Source organism: Diplotaxodon limnothrissa, linkage group LG7, assembly GCF_057381915.1.
Source record: "Diplotaxodon limnothrissa isolate DT_005_m linkage group LG7, D_limnothrissa_male_GT1.1, whole genome shotgun sequence".
Lineage (NCBI taxonomy): Eukaryota > Metazoa > Chordata > Actinopteri > Cichliformes > Cichlidae > Diplotaxodon > Diplotaxodon limnothrissa.
Genome location: NC_140602.1, coordinates 22,487,539 through 22,507,608, shown reverse-complemented (window position 1 = coordinate 22,507,608; position 20,070 = coordinate 22,487,539). Strand labels below are relative to the sequence as shown.

The 20,070-nt window shown below is 40.6% G+C and overlaps 1 protein-coding gene across 2 annotated transcripts in view; it reads right to left on the bottom strand.

Moving 5' to 3' along the window:
- Positions 1-20,070, bottom strand: part of map1ab (microtubule-associated protein 1Ab) — a 96,697-nt gene extending 76,627 nt beyond the window's left edge. For both annotated transcript variants that reach the window (XM_085359439.1, XM_085359440.1), the window contains exons 1-2: positions 19,806-20,070; positions 12,501-12,602 (exon numbers count right to left, since the gene is read on the bottom strand). In XM_085359439.1, coding sequence (XP_085215565.1) covers positions 12,501-12,602; positions 19,806-20,070 — 367 coding nt within the window. The remainder of the gene's footprint in view (positions 1-12,500; positions 12,603-19,805) is intronic.

The following is a 20,070-nucleotide window of genomic DNA, read 5'->3' as shown; positions in this document are numbered from 1 at the left end:
GCAGTATAGTTGGCCTCTGCTTTCAGGAGATAAAAACAGACCTGAAACATATCTATAGACAAACAGCAGCTGTACTCTGGATACAGTAACTGTATCATGTTATCAGTGGGAATGGGTAAATCTCGTGGGTGAATCCCTTTGCATCCGTATTGTGATGTGACCTTAAGATCAAGATAAAAGGAAGCCACCCTCCTCATTTCACAAGAATGCACAGAGCTTCATAGATGTTTATTACAGAAAACAGAGTACTGTGAAGTGTGAAGACATAATTCCAGCTAGTTTTGAACAGCATGCTGTGTGATTCTAAATAATAACGGTGATTAGAAGTGCTGTACTCTTCCCATTTAATGACACACTAACAAGCAAAGCTTCCAATGCTTTTGTTAGTTCACACTTGGATATGGTTACTAATGCAACAAGGAGGCTTCATATCTAATTGTTGACAGTGCAACCAACCTTGGTTGTGGTAGCACAACCTTGATAGTTAGCAGGATCTGAATAATCCTGCAATGTTTCCGTTTTCTCTGCAGTTACCATGAAGCTCAGAACTGGTTTTGAGGGCAGCTAATCTACGTCTGAAAATATAAGTGACACCTCCATATACTGTTGTCCCAACTAGCTGACAACAGCCCCCTGGAGAAAACCGTGCTTTCATTACTGAGAAGAGACCAGCTGCTAGAGCGTTATAAGATAAATGTCCCCTCACGGTGTTTTACCACCAGAGAGTTTGGATACAAAGAAGAAATCCACCAAAAAACATTGTGCATTTCAATGGGGCTGGCAGCACAAAGGCTTATCTGGAAAGGAAAAATGGTAGTAGAGCTGTAAGTTTCAGAAACAGGCTCACATTGGGCTGCTGACTTTTTAAATGTTCTCTTAATACTTCCTTTGCTTTAAATATTTCCTTAAAAATAAATCAACTTTACGCTATTTCAATTAAGTTCATTTCAATTATATTTATATAATGCCAAATCACAACAGTCCCCCCAAGGCCCTTAATATTGTAAGGTAACAACAATGCAGTAATACAGAAAACCTCAAAAGACGATTCCCCATCAGCAAACACTTGGTGACAGTAGGAAAGAAAAACTGCTTTTTAACAGGAAGAAACCTCCAGCAGAACCAGGCTCAGGGAGGAGCAAAACAGGATGAAAGACACACTGTGGAAGACAGCCAGAGATTGATAATAACTAATGATTAAATACAGAGTGGTGTATAAACACATAGTATTTCAAAAGTCTTGAATCATACATTCCATTATATTTTGAGTTATCTCGACTTATCTTGAGTGGTCTTGATCAACACTTCTCCAGGCTTTCTGAAGGTCTTTCAGAGTTTTTTCTTTGGGCATTAACACTGACCAATGAATCATTCAAGTATAAATTGGCACCTTTCTCAAGGGATGAGCCAGCGTTACTTCTAAACGTAACCAGAAAAAATTAAATTGGGTGGTAATTTTTCATGTTTAACAATTTCATGTTTCTATAGTGAACATAATTAAATCATGTAGGATCTGCATGAAATTCAACAACTTAATTTGTTCTTGTTGAGATGACATGATGCAATCTAGTAAGTGGTCAGTTGCCTGGACAAGATCACCTGAGATTTCAAACCACAGGAAACTCTCCGGGGGAAAGACAACCACAACACAGACAACACAATGCCTGTGTATGCTATTGCTATTTATTGTGGTTTAACTTGTCAAGGACAAAAACGTAAAGAAAAGTTTGTATCAAGTATTGTAACCATAGCTTTCCTACTTTATTTGTCCAAAAACTGGACAAGTGGAGGACAAAAGGAGAAGTGGCAGACCTAAAAAAATGGCCAGAGGCAGAGCTGGAGGAGATGACCTGGTCTGGACATCTCTGTTGAAACTACTGGAAAAGTGATGAACTGAAATTGAACTGTAAACAAAAACATATAAAAATGAATACAAATCAAAACAAAAACTACAAAACCAAACTGAACTATAATTTGTTTGTCCCTGGCACACCTGCAAACAGCAGTCTAATACTTTAACTTAAAAGGACTGCAAGATGACATCTTGACAAAGCAGAATATAATCGATGCACCCTGTTGACCTTCCTACATCTGATCAGAGAAGCGATTGGCCCTCCCTCGCCGTATCAGCTCATTTCCAAGAGCAGCCCACAGGGTAGCACTACTGCCGATTTCCAACAAGGGAAATTTTCCATCAACCCAACGAAATGTGATCTCCACATCTATTTCTGCAGTGCAGCCATTGGATTGCTCTGCATCAAAGTGCTATTGATTTAGCTTGTTGTCCTGCACTGAGGAAAGGATGGTGGGATAATCAGGAGCAGTCAATACTCCCAGTTTCCATCCTCGGCCCTCTGGTCTCGGTGGCCACAGTTTTCAAAAGGGATGAGGGACTTTCAGTGATCTCCCTTATCAGTTGTTTGAAAGCACGCCATTGCTTTTCAGCACAATGTACAGCATGTAAGAATGAATAAATGGTTCTTTTTATAAACGTAGCCCCTAAATACTACAGACAGTCTCACAAGGATCCTGTAGTCAGAATTAAAAATACACTCCCTCTACACATGGTTAAGCATTGAGTTGTATCTGTTGATATCACAAACACATGAATTCATCAACAACAGGGAGTTCCACACTTCTCCTTCACCTCATCTCTTTTCCAAACAAGAAAAAAAAAACAGCCATACACTCAGTGTGTTTACATTCTTTCATGCACCGTGTTAGTGATCAGTGCTCACTTTGAGCACATGGTTTACACAGGAGATGGCTTTGCTAGATGTGTGTTATGATCTGTGAAAAGAAAAAGAAATAAGGAGCCTTTCCTCGGCTCCCTTAACAATGCCGTTCCTATAAACAGTCTCTGCAGAGTCCTGAGATTTAGGAGACGGGAGAAAACACAATCTGAAGCTTAAAGGTACAGTATGTATATTTAACAGCTAGATGCTTTTTCCACTGAAGAGATACCATATTACATACATTATTACATGGATTCTTTTTAAAGGAAACCAGGTAGCAATTCGTCTGGTAGGAAAGTCTGAGAAAAACACCATATTGCCAAAAGTATTTGTTCAACTACCTTGACACATATATGAACTTGAGTGCCATCCCGTTCTTAATTAAATTAGGGTTTAATATGAACCTTTGCAGCTAGAACAGCTTTAGCTCTTCTGGGAAGGCTTTCCATACGTTTAGGAGTGTTTATGGGAATTTTTGATCATTCTTCTAAAAGCACATTTGTAAGGCCTGGCTCATAGTCTCCATTCTAATTCATCCCAAAGGTGTTTTGTCAGGTTGAGGTCAGGACTCTGTGCAGGCCAGTCACGTTCTTCTACACCAAACTCACTCATTCAAATCTTTATCTTTAATCTCTGTGAACTGGTGTCATGTTTAAACAAGAAGGGGCCATCCCTAAGCGGTTCCCAAAAATTTAGGAGCATGATATTGTCCAAAATGTCTTGCCTTTCCTTTCACTGGTACTAAGGGATCGAGCCCAACTCCTGAAAAACAATCCCACTCCATAACCCCGCCTCCACCAAACTTTACACTTGGTACAATGCAATGAGACAAGTACTGTTCTCCTGGTAACCACCAAACCCACACTCGTTCTTGAGTAATACCACTTTGTGTATAGTACATTTATATCACTACCAAACTGTTCTCAGTCCAACACGAGAGGGAAAAAAGTAGCGTAGTTTATGACTAAGACCTCTCAGTGAAGGAGAGGTGGTCAATAAATTAAACAACCAATAAATAAAACAAGGATCAAACCTCCGACTGTACCTATGCTTCATCTCTCCTCTCAGAGAACTAGAGGCCTGCTTGGTTTTTTGGGGTTTTTTCTGGTCCATAAAAAAACATTTTTTTCTATATAATATATTAGCAGTATATAATACTTTATTTGTTGCAAGTTAGGATTCGGGGGGATTGGGGTCTTTTGTTTGTTCTGAGTCTAATCCCTAATAATAAGTCATCCTTTATTAGTTTTAGAGAAGTATTAGTTTCTTTTTTTTGTCTTCATAATAAAATTGAAGAATTGAAGTGACTGAAGTTTTGAAATAAAGCTACAAACTCAGGCGTGCTGAGGGTATCACCGTTAGAAAGAGCGCCGGAGCAGGTAGAAAGAATGCCTTCCTTCACATTTCTTTCAGTTTTATGCTAACATTTAAGCCACATCAGACTCTGAACAAAGTCATACTTTTATTTTTTTAAATGTAAAAATACTGAGTGTGAGAAAAAAAATCATTAGTTGGTTCATTTTATCCACTTTGCTTCACAGGTGGGCTCAAATGGTGAAAATGCCATCCATGCTGTATGTTTTTCATTTGAAAAATATTAAAATCACTTGTAAAAACCTAAAGTTTAAATAAAAGCATTTTGTTAAGTCAATGAACAGCTTTATTAAATAATCGAGATTACACTTAATGACTAAAAATACTGGTGATTATGTTTTTTGATGTATTTGAGCACAACTTCTGCTGATTAGTTAGTTGTGGTTTCTAAACTCTTTCACTTCCACTGATTTGTTGCAATGGCAGCATCCTATTACAGCACCACGCTCAAATTAATAGAGCTCTTCAGAACGACCCATTGCTTCACAGTGTTTGGAAAAGCAGACTGCATAGCTAGGTGCTTAACTTTATATACCTGTACCAATTGAACTGAAAACATTGAATTTAAAGATTAACAAGTGTGAACAAGTGTAGCATAGCAACAGCTGTTTTAACATAACTGACACATCACTAAGACTCAGAGCACAATAAGAGGATATTGAGGGTATGCAGTGATAAGATAGTTCAGGTGCAAGGTTTGTGGATAAATTCTGACAATCTCCAAAGAAAACACAACTTACAAACATCCAGTGTGCACACAAAAGGATTCAGCAATGCATCCACGGGGACAATGTCTCTCAAATCAATGACAGTTAGAGTCATAAATCAATACTGCTTCTTTCAATACAATATGACTGCATTCAAGATGCATTCAGTGTCAAAGTAACACTGACATAAATATATCCAAAAAAGTGCTGGGGCTCGCTCGGGCCACTTCGGAGGTGGGGTGCCCCCGGCCTCTCGGCCTGGGGCTCGGTCACTCAGGCACAGCTGGCTGCCGGCGGAGCTCACGGGCGCGTCACTGCAACTCCCCCTGGCTTCTGCTCCGCGGCTGCTGAGTGAGCCCTCATCTGGGACTCTCCTCAGCTCTTACTGGGACAGTGGCGCGGCTGCCCCTCTGTTGGTCTTCCTTGGTCTCTTGTGTTCTGGGGGCCTCTGGATGTCTGGAGTTTTGATCTCCTTGTTACGTCCCTCTGCAGCTTCTAATCGTCTCAGTGTTTTCAGCTGGTGCTAATTGGCCACACCTAGTCAGGTGTGGATAAAAGCATACCTGAGGCAAGCTTTCCGGCAGTGCACTAGTCTTTGCCTTGGTGGCACCAGCCATTTTAGCCAACCTGGTTTTCCATTTTAGGATGAAACCTCTTCTCACCCACACTCTGTTGTTCGTCTCCTTTTTTTTTTATGTTGCGGCTTTTGAGCCGGGTCGTAACATAAGTGGGGGCTTGTCCGGGATAATTGAAAAGGGAGTTCTGTGTTGGATTTGGGTTTTTTTTATTATCTCGCTTTGGCACCTTTTAGAGATTCATAACTTCCCAGTTAAGGTAGGTGAGTGTCCAGCTGAGCTTAAGTTCCTCCTTCGGGCACTCTTTTGTTATTTTGCCTTTATTGTTTTTGGAGTAATCCTGGGTGGGGATTAATTCTCTGTCGGGGGTAGGCAATTCAGGGCTCCGGTCGCTGAAGTTCTGCCTTTAAAGTTGCCTCGAGCCCAGCACGCTCCAGAAGATAGGTAGGTAAAGTGTGTGTGTGTGTGTGTGTGTGTGTGTGTGTGTGTGTGTGTGTGTGTGTGTGTGTGTGTGTCAGAAGGTAAGTTGGTCAAGGAGAATAAGTTGTTCGGTTACCATTAATTGTTGGCTAGCCTGTGAGAATTGGCACAGGTGTGTGTGTGGTGGGTTTTTTTTTCAGGCTGGAATGGCGTTCCAGTTGAATCAGCTGGAGCTGACGAGCACTGGGCCTACATCTGTTGGTGAACAGGTGTCCAGAGGCTCGTTTATGAGCAATAACATCCACCTGGTTCCAGTTTTCTGTGAGTCCAGTGTTCATAGCTTCTTTATTGCATTTGAACGCATAGCGACTGCACTGCAATGGCCTCAAGACATGTGGTGCGTGATGTTGCTATGTAAATTGACAGGTAAGGCTCAGGAGGTTTGTTCTGCTTTGTCGATGGAGGACTGCTTAGTTTATGAAAAGCTTAAAAGTGCTGTCCTCCAAGCCCATGAACTCATACCTGAAGCCTATAGGCAGCACTTTAGAGGTTTGGAGTTGGCACAGGGCCAGTCCTACCGTGACTTTGCCAGGGAGAAGGCAAAGCTCTTTGATAGGTGGTGTTCTGCAAGCCAGGTTAACGATGTGGGGTCCATACGTGAGCTTATGCTGGTGGAGGATTTTAAAAACTCGGTTCCTGAGTCTATTTCTTGTTATTTAAGTGAGCAAAGGGTTTCCACTCTACAGCAGGCTGCCATACTGGCGGATGGGTTTACCCTAACTCATAAAACAAAAGCGGTGGAATGTGACATCCCTTCTCACGGTAACACATCTTGGAGAGCTAGGAGGGAGCCAGCTAACAAGGCTGAAAAAGTTGTGGTTTCGAGACCCAAAACAAGCTTTGTTTCTTCTGCCACAACCCTGGACACCTCATTGCTGACTGTTCGAAATTGAAACTCAAACGGAAAGCCGACTCAAAGCAAAAAGTGCCTGCTTTTCTCAAAGCAGGCTAGTCGTGGTTCTCAAACCGACCAGGTTGCCAGGCCTAGTAAAAGGCTACACTTGGAGCATAATTGCTCAATAGTGTCATGTAGTCAGTGTGAGAGGTCAACTAACCCTGAGCTGCTGCTGGTTGACAATGTCCCAGTTCCTCAAAATGACCTGCAGGTGGACAGATCGTGTATAACACCACCACTCAGACCTGCACCCCTGACTGACAAACATGCCTGTACCCGTGACCTGAGCAATCGTCTGAAACCTGTTGCAGTAAGGTCTTCTGACTACCTGCTGTGTTCTCCACATGTGATGGCTCAAAAAAGCCCTGGCTATCACATGAGACATTGTTTTGAGGGTCTGCGGCCACCCTCAGTAAGTATTTTGAACCCATTGAGATGGGGTTGGCAGCTTCCGCGGGCAATGCCTAACCGTTGCTACGCGGTTTGGTAGGTGGAAAGCCTGCATTTCGTCCTGACACGGCTATGGACTCACTTTTGGTTATTGTGATTTGACAAACCACGGGTTTGCATTTATGGGAGGGGGTGTTACAGCCCTAGCAGGGCCTCTCTCTCCTGAGGGTGCCTGTGTGGGCGTGTCCCACTACCTCCTGCCTGAGATGCCACCTTTCCCACCGGTACAGCTGATTCCCATCAGCAATTAAGGGTATTTAAGCCCAGAGCAAGGTGAGCTCTGGGCCAGAGTGCCATTTTGTGTGGGTACAGCTAGTGAGCTGAGTGTTTGCGGTGGTTTCCAGCTAGTGAGCTGTGTATTGTGGTTTCCAGCTAGTGAGCTGCGCTTTCCTTTTGACTTTTTGCCTTACTGACCGACGCCTGAGTTTTGTTTGTTTCTTTTATGGTGATAACGGCTTGTCCGTCTCTTTTAGTTGAATTACTTCAATAAAACTGTTTTATTTAACTGTTTTGCCTCCCTGACTCCTTTTTCTGACCCGGTCACTTTTGTTACTTCCCCCTCCCTGCCTAGACCCCTCAGGGGAACGTAACACTCCTCCATACCTGCTTCATGCCCTGGAGGACGGGGCTGTGGCTCCCCACACTCCCTAGCAGATCGTTACATGGAGAAACCTTTGGAATGCAAGCATGCTGATCCACACAGGTATGCACACAGGTGTACACACGGGTATTCACAGACGCGGACTACAGCTTTCTTGGCTGCTGCCTCAAAGCACATTGTGCGCTGTCTATCTTGCGTGCTGCACAATATCATTTATTATTTAGTATCTACTGATATCTACTGCTAGCTAGTTTATTGTGATGGTGCCGTTTTTTTTTATTATGTTGCTCTTTGTTGTTTGCTTTCTCTTCTGTTTTTTTTCTCCATACAGGTGACCCAGGTGTTTTGTTTTTTTGTTTTGTTTTTTTTCTTTCTTCCCCCCCCTTCTCACCGTCTCTTCTCCCCTTTGGTTTTCTTTCTCTCCCTCTTTCTTTCATGTCTGTCCCGCTTGTAGCAACTGAAAATAAAATAAATTCATAATTATAATAAAAGTCAATCAAATGGACCAATATGGCAAGGCCATGATGATCCACTTGGTAAAATAAATCCGCTTGGCATCTTTCTTGGCCTTAAGACAACAATTCTGATGGCTAAAGATCCAAACGGGACACAAAAAAATAAAAAATAAAAAATATATATATATATATATATATATCCAAAAGAAACAGGAACTTAAGCTTCATATGTACTTGTCATCCAGCGTTCAAAGCTGAAACACTGTTACACGTGCAGCAGTGGTATTAACAAACAGCAGCTTTAAGTCTGTGAAGGTTCTCAGTCATCCAGGTCATCGTAGTCAAAGGAGCTTGCAAAGAAAAGCGTCTGGACTTCTTTAAGTTACTTGAAGACGTTTCACCTCTCATCCGAGAAGCTTCTTCAGTTCTAAGGTCAAATGGTGGAGAGTCCTTTTGTCCCTCTGTGGGGGGTTTCTCCCACTAGGTTTATATCTGGGACTCTCCACCATTTGACCTTAGAACTGAAGAAGCTTCTCGGATGAAAGGTGAAACGTCTTCAAGTAACTTAAAGAAGTCCAGACGCTTTTCTTTGCAAGCTCCTTTGACAGCAGCTTTAAGCACAAAAATAAGGTGAATCACACCGATTCAAATGAGTGGAGGAGTCGTTCCTTAGAAGAGTAACCCTTTAAGACAGACTGCATAACAGATGGTATGAAAGACAGTAATGTTTACTGTTTCACAGGAATTCCAGTGTTTCCTTTGAATGTGTTCTCTTTGTTTAGCAGTTGTCTTGAAAAACGCTGTGTCACTTTCTGCTGACTGCAGCTCCTGCTTAGCATTTGCCACCTGTGCAGTTTTGCTGGTCTTTCTTCTGCATATTTGTATATGTTTGATCCCTTCAGGCTCTTACCTGGAAGATGATTGAAATAATTCCCAGTTCAGCATCCACTGCATGCTCAGCCTGGGCTCTGAGCCTAAAGTGCTGCATTATATAGATGGGTGAGCAAGCACTCTCTCTCACTCTAACACATGCACACATACATCTAACACAGCAGGTCCACAGCTCTCTGCAGAGTCGCTGTGGTGATTATAGTCACCGCACAGCTTTGATGCAATGCAGATAAATTAAATGCCTACACGATCAATAGCTCAAATAATTACAATAAAAATTGATTTCTGTGACAGTAGTAGTAGTTTGATGTGCTTTGTTATCATTTAAAATCCTAATAATGAACTAATCATGGTTAGCAGTAAGGTAAAAACTCTGAAATGATGTAAATTTTTACCAAAAGATCTCAACATATCATTTTTTTAGAATAGAATAGCCTTTATTGTCATTGTACAGAGTACAACGAAATTGGAGTGCCACTCCCTTGGTGCAAGTTTCAATAATAAATATAAATGTAAAATATAAAAAGTACAAAAAAAAACCAAAAACAATCGTAAGTACTCAAACAATAGTATGTACAATATATACAGGGATAGCAGCATTAATATAATCAATGTAATTAAAAATACTTAAGTAAATAGGTTAGGCAGGCAAATAAAGTCATCCAATTCAAGTAAGTGTCACTAAACCTCAAATAAGCCTTAACCTAAATTTATTTTTTTTATCAACAAATCTGAAGCAATATTAAAGTGGTCCTGTTATTCTTTTCCTTTTTTGCTACACAGAGGGCTGTGAACCATATTCTTATATTGCTTCACATTATTTTTAATTTTAGACAAGGATAACCTGAGAAAATATAAAATGCAATTTTGAAATGATGACTTTATTCATTAAGGGTAAAACTATTCCATCTCAATCTGATTTAAGTCCAGACTTTAACTAGGCAACTCCAAAACCTTTTGGGGGGTTTTAGCGATTCGGAGGCAGACTTGCTGGTGTGTTTAAGATCATCGCCCTGCTGCAGAACCCAAGTGTGCTTCAGTTTCAGGGCATTAACTGAGAGTTGTAGATTGTACTTCATGATTTTCTGGTAAAGAGCAGAATTTATGTTTCCATCAATTATGGCAAGTGGTCCAGGTCCTGAAGCAGCAAAGCAGCCCCACATCATCACACTACCTGTTGGTCTCTTTTCATGAAATGCTGTGTTAGTTTTACACCAGATATAACGCGACTCAAACCATCCAAACTGTTCAACTTTTGTCTCGTCAGATCAAACCACCAACCTTCCGATTAGTAGATGACTTGCTCTACCACCTGAGCAATTCCAGTGAGCTCCTTAATGAGCCGACTGTGCGCTCTTGAAATAGTTTTCGTAGCCCACTCCTGGGAAGTTTCACCACTGTTCCAAGTTGCCTTTGGATAATGGCTGTCATTGTGGTTCACAGGAGTCCCAAAGCCTTAGAGATGGCCTTGTAATCCTTTCAGGACTGATAGATGCTAATGACTTGTTTCTCATCTGTTCGTGACACAATGTGTTGCTTTCTGAGATCTTTTAGCCTACTTCACTTTGTCACACAGGTTCTGTTTAAGTGATTTCTTGATTTAACAGGTCTGGCAATAATAAGCGCTGGGTGTGAAATTCAGTGCATTTAAAAAAAAAGATTTAATAAGGGGTAGCAATTACTTTTTTTTTTACTGCACTCACTGTATACTCTCAGTGTATACTGTCAGTAAGTGGACACTTAATTATTGTCCACTTACTGACAAATAATGAGGTCTTCCCATTGTGATTATGATGATTGGGATGAAGCTTTCCATGTCTGCTGGGGGCATGGAGCTAAAACAGCTAATTTCAAAGATGACGGACAGGCCCAGCGTGAGATAAATAACATTATTTTGAAATGTGAATCATCCAAGGTTACTCTAGCAAAGTCCAAGAATAAAAATATGGAGTTGTTGTTAGTATAACAGACCCCCTTTAATGATCTAGGTGCGTTTGGCAGCTTTGAATGATAGCATCTATTGACCGGATAAAGAAAAAAATCCATAAACTGAAAACTACACACTAGGGCTGGGCCATATCATACCGTTCACGGTAATACCGGTATAATGTTGGGCAACGGCAAGAAAATGAAATATCGCGATAGGATATGGGTAAAACGCGCATGCGCAGTGCCTTTGTTTACATACGCACATGAAAAAGGCACGGCGGCGAAGGGCGAAAGCGGGTCGTTGAATGAAACGGATGAACCAGAATTGGTTTGTAAAAATGCTGCAACTTCAGTGGTGTAGAACTGGTTTTGTCCGTCAGATAGACAACAAAGCACAATTTTTGGTAGAGCATGCTAGTGGACTGTCGTTATTACCGTGTTTTTTGGAAAATACGGCACACTTAAAATCAATCCTTTGATTTTTCTGAAAATCGACAGAATCCTGTGTGCCTTATGTATGAATTCTGGTTGTGTTCACTGACCTCAAAACGATTTTATGTCGTACACGGCGCTCGAAAATCCATCAAATGTTTTAGTACGACTTTGCTAAGCTACAAACCCGCACCGCTTGATGGATTGTCGGAGCATTATGGCTATATTAGGCAGGAGCCTCGCGGAGTGATACGTACGGTGCTTCAACATAATATTACCGTATTGTGTGTTTATAACCTCTTAAGTTTTGTGGATATTATACATGGTTATGCTGAGGATATGTCGGGAAATTTCCACTGGAAATGCCTTTTGGTTAAACTGTCAGCAAGGAATTTGCATTTGCACTGTTACATTTTTATATAACTTTAATGCAAAAAACAGCTGCTTGTTTAAGTGAAAATGCATTGATGGGTTTTTTGCACTAATAAAATTGTGGAGTTGTAAAGTATTTTGTCTAGTGTCAATTATATTGTCAGTTATATCGTTATCGCAAATTTTCAAATCTATATCGTGATAAATATTTTTGGTCTTATCGCCCTGCTCTACTACACACAGAATGCTCAGTGGTGAACAAATAAACAAAGAAGGTCCCACTTTGTCAGTCACTGCTAGCCTAAAATCCATCCAGAAACACACAGAAACCAAAAAAGATCTTCACTTGATTAAACTGAGCACATCTACAAAATATCACACAGGTCGATAAAACACTAATGATTTATTCTGTATTTTATATCTACTTGCATTCAGTTCAATTCTTGCTAAATGTTGACTTTAAAGACTGGAGCTACATCGTCACGATAATACAAAAATATACAAGATAATAAAAAAAGCTTCATTGTTTAGAATGTTATTCAGAATACGTTGCTGGTTTCTGTCAAGTCATCTCCAGGCTCATAAAGAGCCACATCACACTGACCTCTGACCTCGGAGGAGAAGTGGGCAGAGTGGCGAGTTATAAACAGCTGCAGCTGCTGATCAAGGTCGCAGCACTTGAGGTCGACGTCCCAGGATCGAATTCCTGCCAGGAAGAAAGACAAAGATTGTTCAAGGACAACGTGATGCAGTGAAGCACAGGCATTGGTGAAACTAAGCAAACTTTTCTGAGCCTTTCTTTTATCTGTGTACTTGAGGTAACCTTTTATCAGATGCTGCTGTCGTGTCTTGTCTTTCCTCAACTCGCTTTCTGAATTCTGTTTGGGTTTTGGGGAAGGTCAATGACCTGAAACCACTTCATATGTTCAAAATGTCCAGAAACTCAAAGCATCACGTGCTTTTCTCATTTCAGAAATACTAACCTTAAAAACCAGTGAAAGCACATTATATCCACAGCAGTATTACAGCCTGTGATGACTTTTAGTCAGCTAAAGGTTTCTGACATGACATCATGCACACATTGCTTGAAACTTGTCCACTATATTGGATGTAATACATTTTTATGAGAGTGTGAACAGGGTCTTATTCACTTTACCCTAAAAGTGAATAAAATGCCATTGTGTCACATGTCCAAAATGGCAGACGAGTTAATGTCACATGGCTAGTGGTCAGTTCTGTGTGGTAAAGGTAGATGTGGAAGCTAGCTGCTCAATATTGATGGGTCTAGCCTTGATTTTGGTTTTGGTGATTTTATGAAGGTCTTTTGAACAGTTTACACCCTGTTGTATGCTAATCTGCCTCATTTGTCTGGTGAACACTGTAAATTAGTTACACATAAGGTGAAATAATTCAGAAATCCAATCCGTTCTTAGATTTCTTTAAAGCTCTGAGTGTTTGTAAAACCATCGGTGGGCTTATTAATTGTAATTGGAAGCCACAGGACTTTGCCTAGAGTTGGATATCTGACCAAACTGAGTAGAATAAGAAAAATCCCACGATCGCCAAGCTTTAGACGCCCTCTGAAAAGATGGGGTAACATAACAGAGAAATGAGCATCTCATCACACCTTTTCATTTAGGCTTTCATAGCTGACTAGCTATGACTGCCTACTTAAAATATGGTAAACTATCTTTAAAAGATTCTGAGAGTACAACAAGACAAATAATTGGTCTTCTTCTGTAACCCTTTCTAACTTTTGTTATGACATTTAAGAGTAAGCAGGAGTTCCTGTATTCTCTGGTCTTACAGGTCAAAAAATAAACTGTTCGGGCAGTTTTGTGTTTGTCAGCTATGTGTCTGACAAACACTCACCATTACCTGGCTAATCCCATTCCTACAGTATAGCTTGTGATAGTAGCAACATGTCAGGGGTAGGCTAATCTAAACTAAATCTATATTTGGAAAGAAAGAGAGAGAAAAAAATCCCATTACTCCAGCAATGCATGTGTAAGTCTTTCTTTGTAAGAGCACAAAAATCCAAAAGGGGCCACTTCCATGAGAAAAAACAAAACAAAACAGTATACTGAACATGTACATGTACTGCTTGTCCATTTTTTTCCCATATGGGCAGAGAGGTCCTTGAAGAAAACCTGCTGAGATTGATCCAGTTAAGTTCAAGACTGAATCTTATTGACTCTTCAGTCCTTTGAATTACAAGGCTCCAGTGCATCTGGCTACTAACCATGTGTTAGCTTGTTAATATGTGTAAATGGAGTGTTGATGGCTTATAACAAAAAAAGGCACGCTTCAACAGACAATAGATATCAAGAAGGTACTGAGCAGGTACTGCATTATTATCAGATAATCGGGGCAGCTCTCTCTCTCCCTCTCTCTCCCTCTCTCTCTCGCTCTCTCATCGTCAAACTTCAGAGGGAACTTATGTCAGATCTCATCCAGCAGGACTGAAACCAATGCACACGCCTCTCTCATCTCACCCACTTCTGGATTCCTTTACTCACAGCAAGAAATTAGATTTAAATTTTTTTCCAAATCCATACCCCTCTGCTTAAATGCCCTTAACAGAGTAGAAAAAGTTCCATGACTACAGACTGCAGTCTGTGCACAGAGATGCTGTATCACTCTTACTGTTCTGTCTTTCTTTGCACTACCAGATGCATAATAATGATAACCTTCTAGAGGCACAATATTACATTTTCATCACAATCCCCATGACAACATAACTGTTGGCATCGAGAGAAGACTAAAGGACAGGGCAAATTATGATAATAACAAAGGCCTTCTTATTTTTGATCGACCCATCATAGAGGATGACATCTGTCAGCAAGTTAATAGAGTCAACATTTCAAACACTGTAATTAGTCTCACACATTAATGGCTGTTTATAGGCAAGAAAGGATTCACCAGTTTCTGCATATGCTGGCGTGAGGAGTTCCAGTCGAGTACATTTTTAGGCGTTTCTAAAGAAACCTCCTTTGTGTCTGTGCAAAAAACAGATGTCTGGATATGACGCTGCAAAATACGTAGGCAAGGAATACGATCTCTGGTACTGGAAGCTTTCTGGGTTTGGCTTCAGTTTGTAGTTCACTTTTAGTTTGTATTTTACTGATCAGCCACGTTTGAACAGGTTTTTGGTTGCATGCAGGTAAAACTGTCAATGTGGAGAACAAAAGAGGAAAACGCTTTTGCAGGAATGCAGTCTCAGAACCATCTGCTGTAAACTGACCAATTTAGCTTTCTAATAGCCTATATTTAATATCTGAGCAGCTGGGGCTGAAAATTGCCTGTTAGGCCTCACCTTGCTGATTGAAGTCACTGAAGTGGGCGTCTCGATCGCGTTTGTGTTACTATTTTGTTTGTTTTAATGGAATTATCTGTCAAACAATAATAACACTGAAAATAATAAGAGAAGTTTGTGCTTCAGCACTGGAGAATGAAATTCTACAACATTATTATCTGTTGCTTAGCACTGACTTGTGTATCTGTGCACCGAAACCACTCAGTTTGCCAGCTAACGTCTCAGCACTCCACCCTCTCTTCCAGTGTGAAGAGTTGCTGCTTGTATATCACAATAGATTTGATATTTTTGGGTTTTGGTTTCCCCACATCTTTGTAACAATAAAATAAATCATTAATTTAAAAACCTTAAAAATATTTACTTATTTACATATCTATAAAAAGTAATTCGTTAACTGAACCCATTCACAAGTTCAAATAAGTCACCTAAACTAATGAGAAGCCTGGTTGGACTGACTTTATACATGCAGAAGAAAACCTCTGACTTCTGGTTGTCGGCATCTGCTCAAAGTGAGTCTCTCAGACAGTCCACGTTAATTTCAAATAAATTACTTATTTTTAAAAACGAACAATGCTCTTCATCACATGGATTGTAAGTTAATCGTACCTGTAGTTCCTAATCTTACTGTATGTAAGGTCTTCTTGTGAAACCTCTCCAAGTAAGGCATAGTTTTCATTCCCATGTTTAATGAGTGGCATTAAAATATCCTTAATGAGGCTAAAATTATGAATTAAACAGTTCAGCACACCGCAGGAAATGTGAAATATAAAATAAAGTCATTTGGTTTAGTCTTGTCAATGTGCAGAGTCAGTAGTGGGTTTATGAAAAATTCATGTTCATCTGAATAAGACCTTAAGCAGAGCACGGCCAGTAAAGCTGGCCAACAACCACCCTGTGTACTCTGGGAATGTCCCTATAATACAGTGTTTGGAGCTGCAGCAGGACAGGAGAATGGGAAGGTTGTTAAAGGCTAATAATAGCATAAAAACAACATATAGTTTTTGAATGAGTCATTTACTACACTATGTGTAGAATATTTCCTCTTTCCCCACTTTGAGATACGGAGAAAGGATTATAACTGCTTAATGCTGCAGACTGCCTACAGGTAGGCTTTATAGCAAAGTTTTTCAATAGTGTCTAAATGAATCAAATCCAAAATATGAACTTGCAGTTTTTTTCCAGCTCGCAGCACATTTGAAGAAGAAATTATAGAAATTAAAGGATTTAAACAGAAAAGTTGGGCACTGATTCTGATGTAATAATCATTAAGCTGAGCGAGTGGTCAGCTTGTGTTCAATAATAAATACAAGTTGTTTCATGAACTACTGAAAGCCTTAATACTTCAATATCACAGGATATATAATTTTTTTTAAAAGCCAGCCTCAGTGTTAACTTTCAAAGCACCCATGGGCAGACTGGGGGCCAATAACCATCACAATCATACCTAACTAAACACCCCCGCTAAACATTATATTAATAAATCTTGCAGTAAATGGCAGTAATGAGTCTGTACTAGTGTTGATTCAAAAAAAAAAAGGCACTACACTTGTCATGACCCTCTGAAACAAACTGTAGATTAAGTATATAGGTGTATGCATTAGTCTATATGTATAACAGAATGTGCACGTAAGAAATGAGTTAGATCTAGGTGATTGTAAAGGCTTATATGACATTTACACTAAGTGGATTGTTTTATCTAAGCAATCTTTTCATTTTTAACATCAGAAGGAGCCAGATACCCTGTAATCTGTAAAAAGGTGAATTTGGTCAATAGCCTCAACCCCAACTGGTGGTGACAGATGGCCCCGCCCCTCCCTGAGCCTGGTTGTGTTGGAGGTTTCTTCCTGTTAAAAGGGAGTTTTTCTTTGCCACTCCTGCCAAGTGACCCCAACAATCAGACAACTCTTGTAGTTTTCTGATTGTCTGGGTTTTCTCTTTTTTATTGTAAGATCTTGTTTTGATGTGATGCTATATAAATAAAATTGAATTGATTAGTAAAATAATCCAGTGTGTCTGCTGCATTAATGGAGTTTTAGAAAAATGCTTTATCTATATCTATATCAATATAATCCTCGGGAAAAATGTTGCCCATCCTTGTTTTAAAGCGCAAATGTCACTTGCTACATGAGCACCATGTTTGCTGATAATATAAATCATAAATGACCAAAGTGCTCAGGGGAAAAAATGGCATAAATGTGACATTTGTCAGTAGTAGGGAGATGTAGATCTCAGTCATTCAGATTTCAGTCAACTGATTTCGCTGTCTTACCCCTCCCAATAATCCTAACTACAGTGGTTACTGTATATATAAAAACAAGTTTTTTTCCATCATGGCTGGCCAGCGTGTTTTCTCCAATAGTTTGGACCAGATCCATATCCCCTGAGATCCCTATCGGTGGAAGACTGTTTACCTCAGCCGCCAATGCTGCATGAGAAGCATTCCCATCTGTTCACATCATTCTGGAAAAGGCTGTAAAATTTTGTGAAAAGAGTCCAGGTATGGAGTCAAAGAACCTCACTTCTGACTGATGACAGCGATACTGAGGTGAGCTGTTAAGGATATCGAGAACTTTTCTGTCAGTAAGCGCAGCTGCTGTTAGCTGCTGTTAGCTGCTGTTAGCCAGTGTAAGTGAAAGTACCTTTGAAGAAAATGTAACTCATATGTTTGTGAGAATGTAATCAAACTCAGAGGGAAAATGTGATTTTTGAGGCAAATAAACCTAACATTAGTTGGTATATTGTTAGTTTATAACCTGCTGTTGTTGGTGTTTACTCAGCTCTTGTTTTGGCACCTGTCTGCAAATCTATCTCCCTTTGCATTTTTGCTTCTTTGATGAAGGGAACTCCTTTGATGATAAAACAGGTATGATGCTTCATATCTTAAATTCTGAAGGTGCAGACAGGAATTGAACTCTCCCTCCACATGGGAATTTCTACAAACTGCAAACCCACTCCTCTGTATTTTAAATGGGTTCAATGTAAGTTCATTGAAACACATCAATTTGTTGGAAGACATAATCATACACTACTCAATGTATGTTTGTCAGTGTATGTCCTTTTTCTATTAAATCACCATAAAAACATAAACCGGCTGTACCTTTAAGATGATCATCTGTTTATCTCATTATTTTCATTCGATCTTTTTTAGTTATTGTTAGTTTAAAAAAAACTGTTAAGGATGTAATCATTTTTCAGTTCCTAACTTTTATTTTTCTTTAGAAAGGTGCCAAGTGTACTATGCACTTGCAAAACTAACCTAATAAAATAAGAATATAAAAGAACCTGTCATTATTTTTAATTTTTCAGTGTTTTCACATCAAATTCATTATCAGAACCTGTCTGATGAGGTTTTCAAGTTAACTGCCTTCATAAAGATCAGCACTGCAATGCCAATTTCTCATTATATTCTGACCTTTTGTATAAGCATTAGCCTGTTGTTTCAAAAGACTTGGGGCACGTCATGTCAACCAAAGGATTAACCAAAATGTGGCCATTTAACCAGCAATGAAATGAACCATCAGCTTTAGCAAAATGAAGATTCTGGCCTTTTGCTTTGATGAAATTACAACACTGCAGTAAGGGTGACTTGTTGCAGGCCTACACGGGGACCCTGCAGCTGAGGTGTAATGTGAGTCGACAGCAGGTCTTTTACTTTGAGTCACGCTTAAAACACCGACCTGGGAAAATCGATGCAGTAATGAGCTGAGTGGGTGTGACACTGAGCTTGTGATCACAAGAGGAGGTCAGACGGGACGCACAGGGGTTGATATGGCGTTGCAACGGGAACAGCTTAGATTGGCAACGGTGGCGCAGAAAATAGCTGACAAGCGTGCTCCTGAAACATCTTTCACACAACAAAGCATTTACTCTCTAAACTTCAGACAGCCCTCAGTGACAAGAACGACTGCAAGCTGCTGCAGTTCCACAGGAGAAGGAAGAGGAGGAGGGTTTCAACTCAGAGTAGCGCTGAGATATTCACCCGAGTAATGATGGCAAAATAATCAGTCCAGCAGGAAACTGAAAACTCTTCCCTCATTGTGTCTGGGAAACAGTTGTGTTCTTGTTGCTGGGCAAAGCCTACAAAGTTTGTGTGTTTACTGATTTGACTTGACATCACTGCAACAAAGAAGGAAAAAAACAAAAAAAACAAAAACACTATAGTGACACTCCAAGCACAAAAACACACTCGGATGCCTGAAAACACAAACTATTTTCTTTTCTTTTTAACTAAAGACTTCCTGTGCAGATTGTGATCTGCTGACATGCTGATTTATGTCTCTTTATCTGGTAAATGGTGAGTGTTTGTAGGTGTTTAGTGCAGTATTTGGAGCTCCAAGAGAGATTTTGGCCAAACTGCTGCACTATTAAATTCCATTCTGCCTCTTATGAGTCTGCAGTTTTTACAGCAACACTCTGTGGGTAAGGAAAATGCGTAGTGTCCCATGGTGCAATGCTGCAGTAACGGCTTCTGCCTATGGATACTATCCCATCATTGCGTCAAAACACGTCTCTCCTGTTGCTGTTCCATGTTTGCTGCACACTGAATCACGGAAGACACACGGGTAATAAAGCGGATGGACGTCCGTCACTCACCCCGCTCTATCTGCGCTCTGGCGGTGTCCAGCTGGTGCTCGGTGCCGATCTCCCCAATCACTAGCAGCATGTAGTAGCTGCCCCGGTTGAACGGCACCCCTCGCCGGCGTCTCCCCGCGCCTCTGCGGTGCCCTAATCGCCCCTCGCACCCCGGCAGCGGCGCGCTGAAGTCCTCGTCTTCCTCCACCACCGGGAGCGCACCTCGCACGGGGATCTCCATGGCAACAACCCCCGGAGCCGACGCCGGGGCTGACTCCATCGCCAT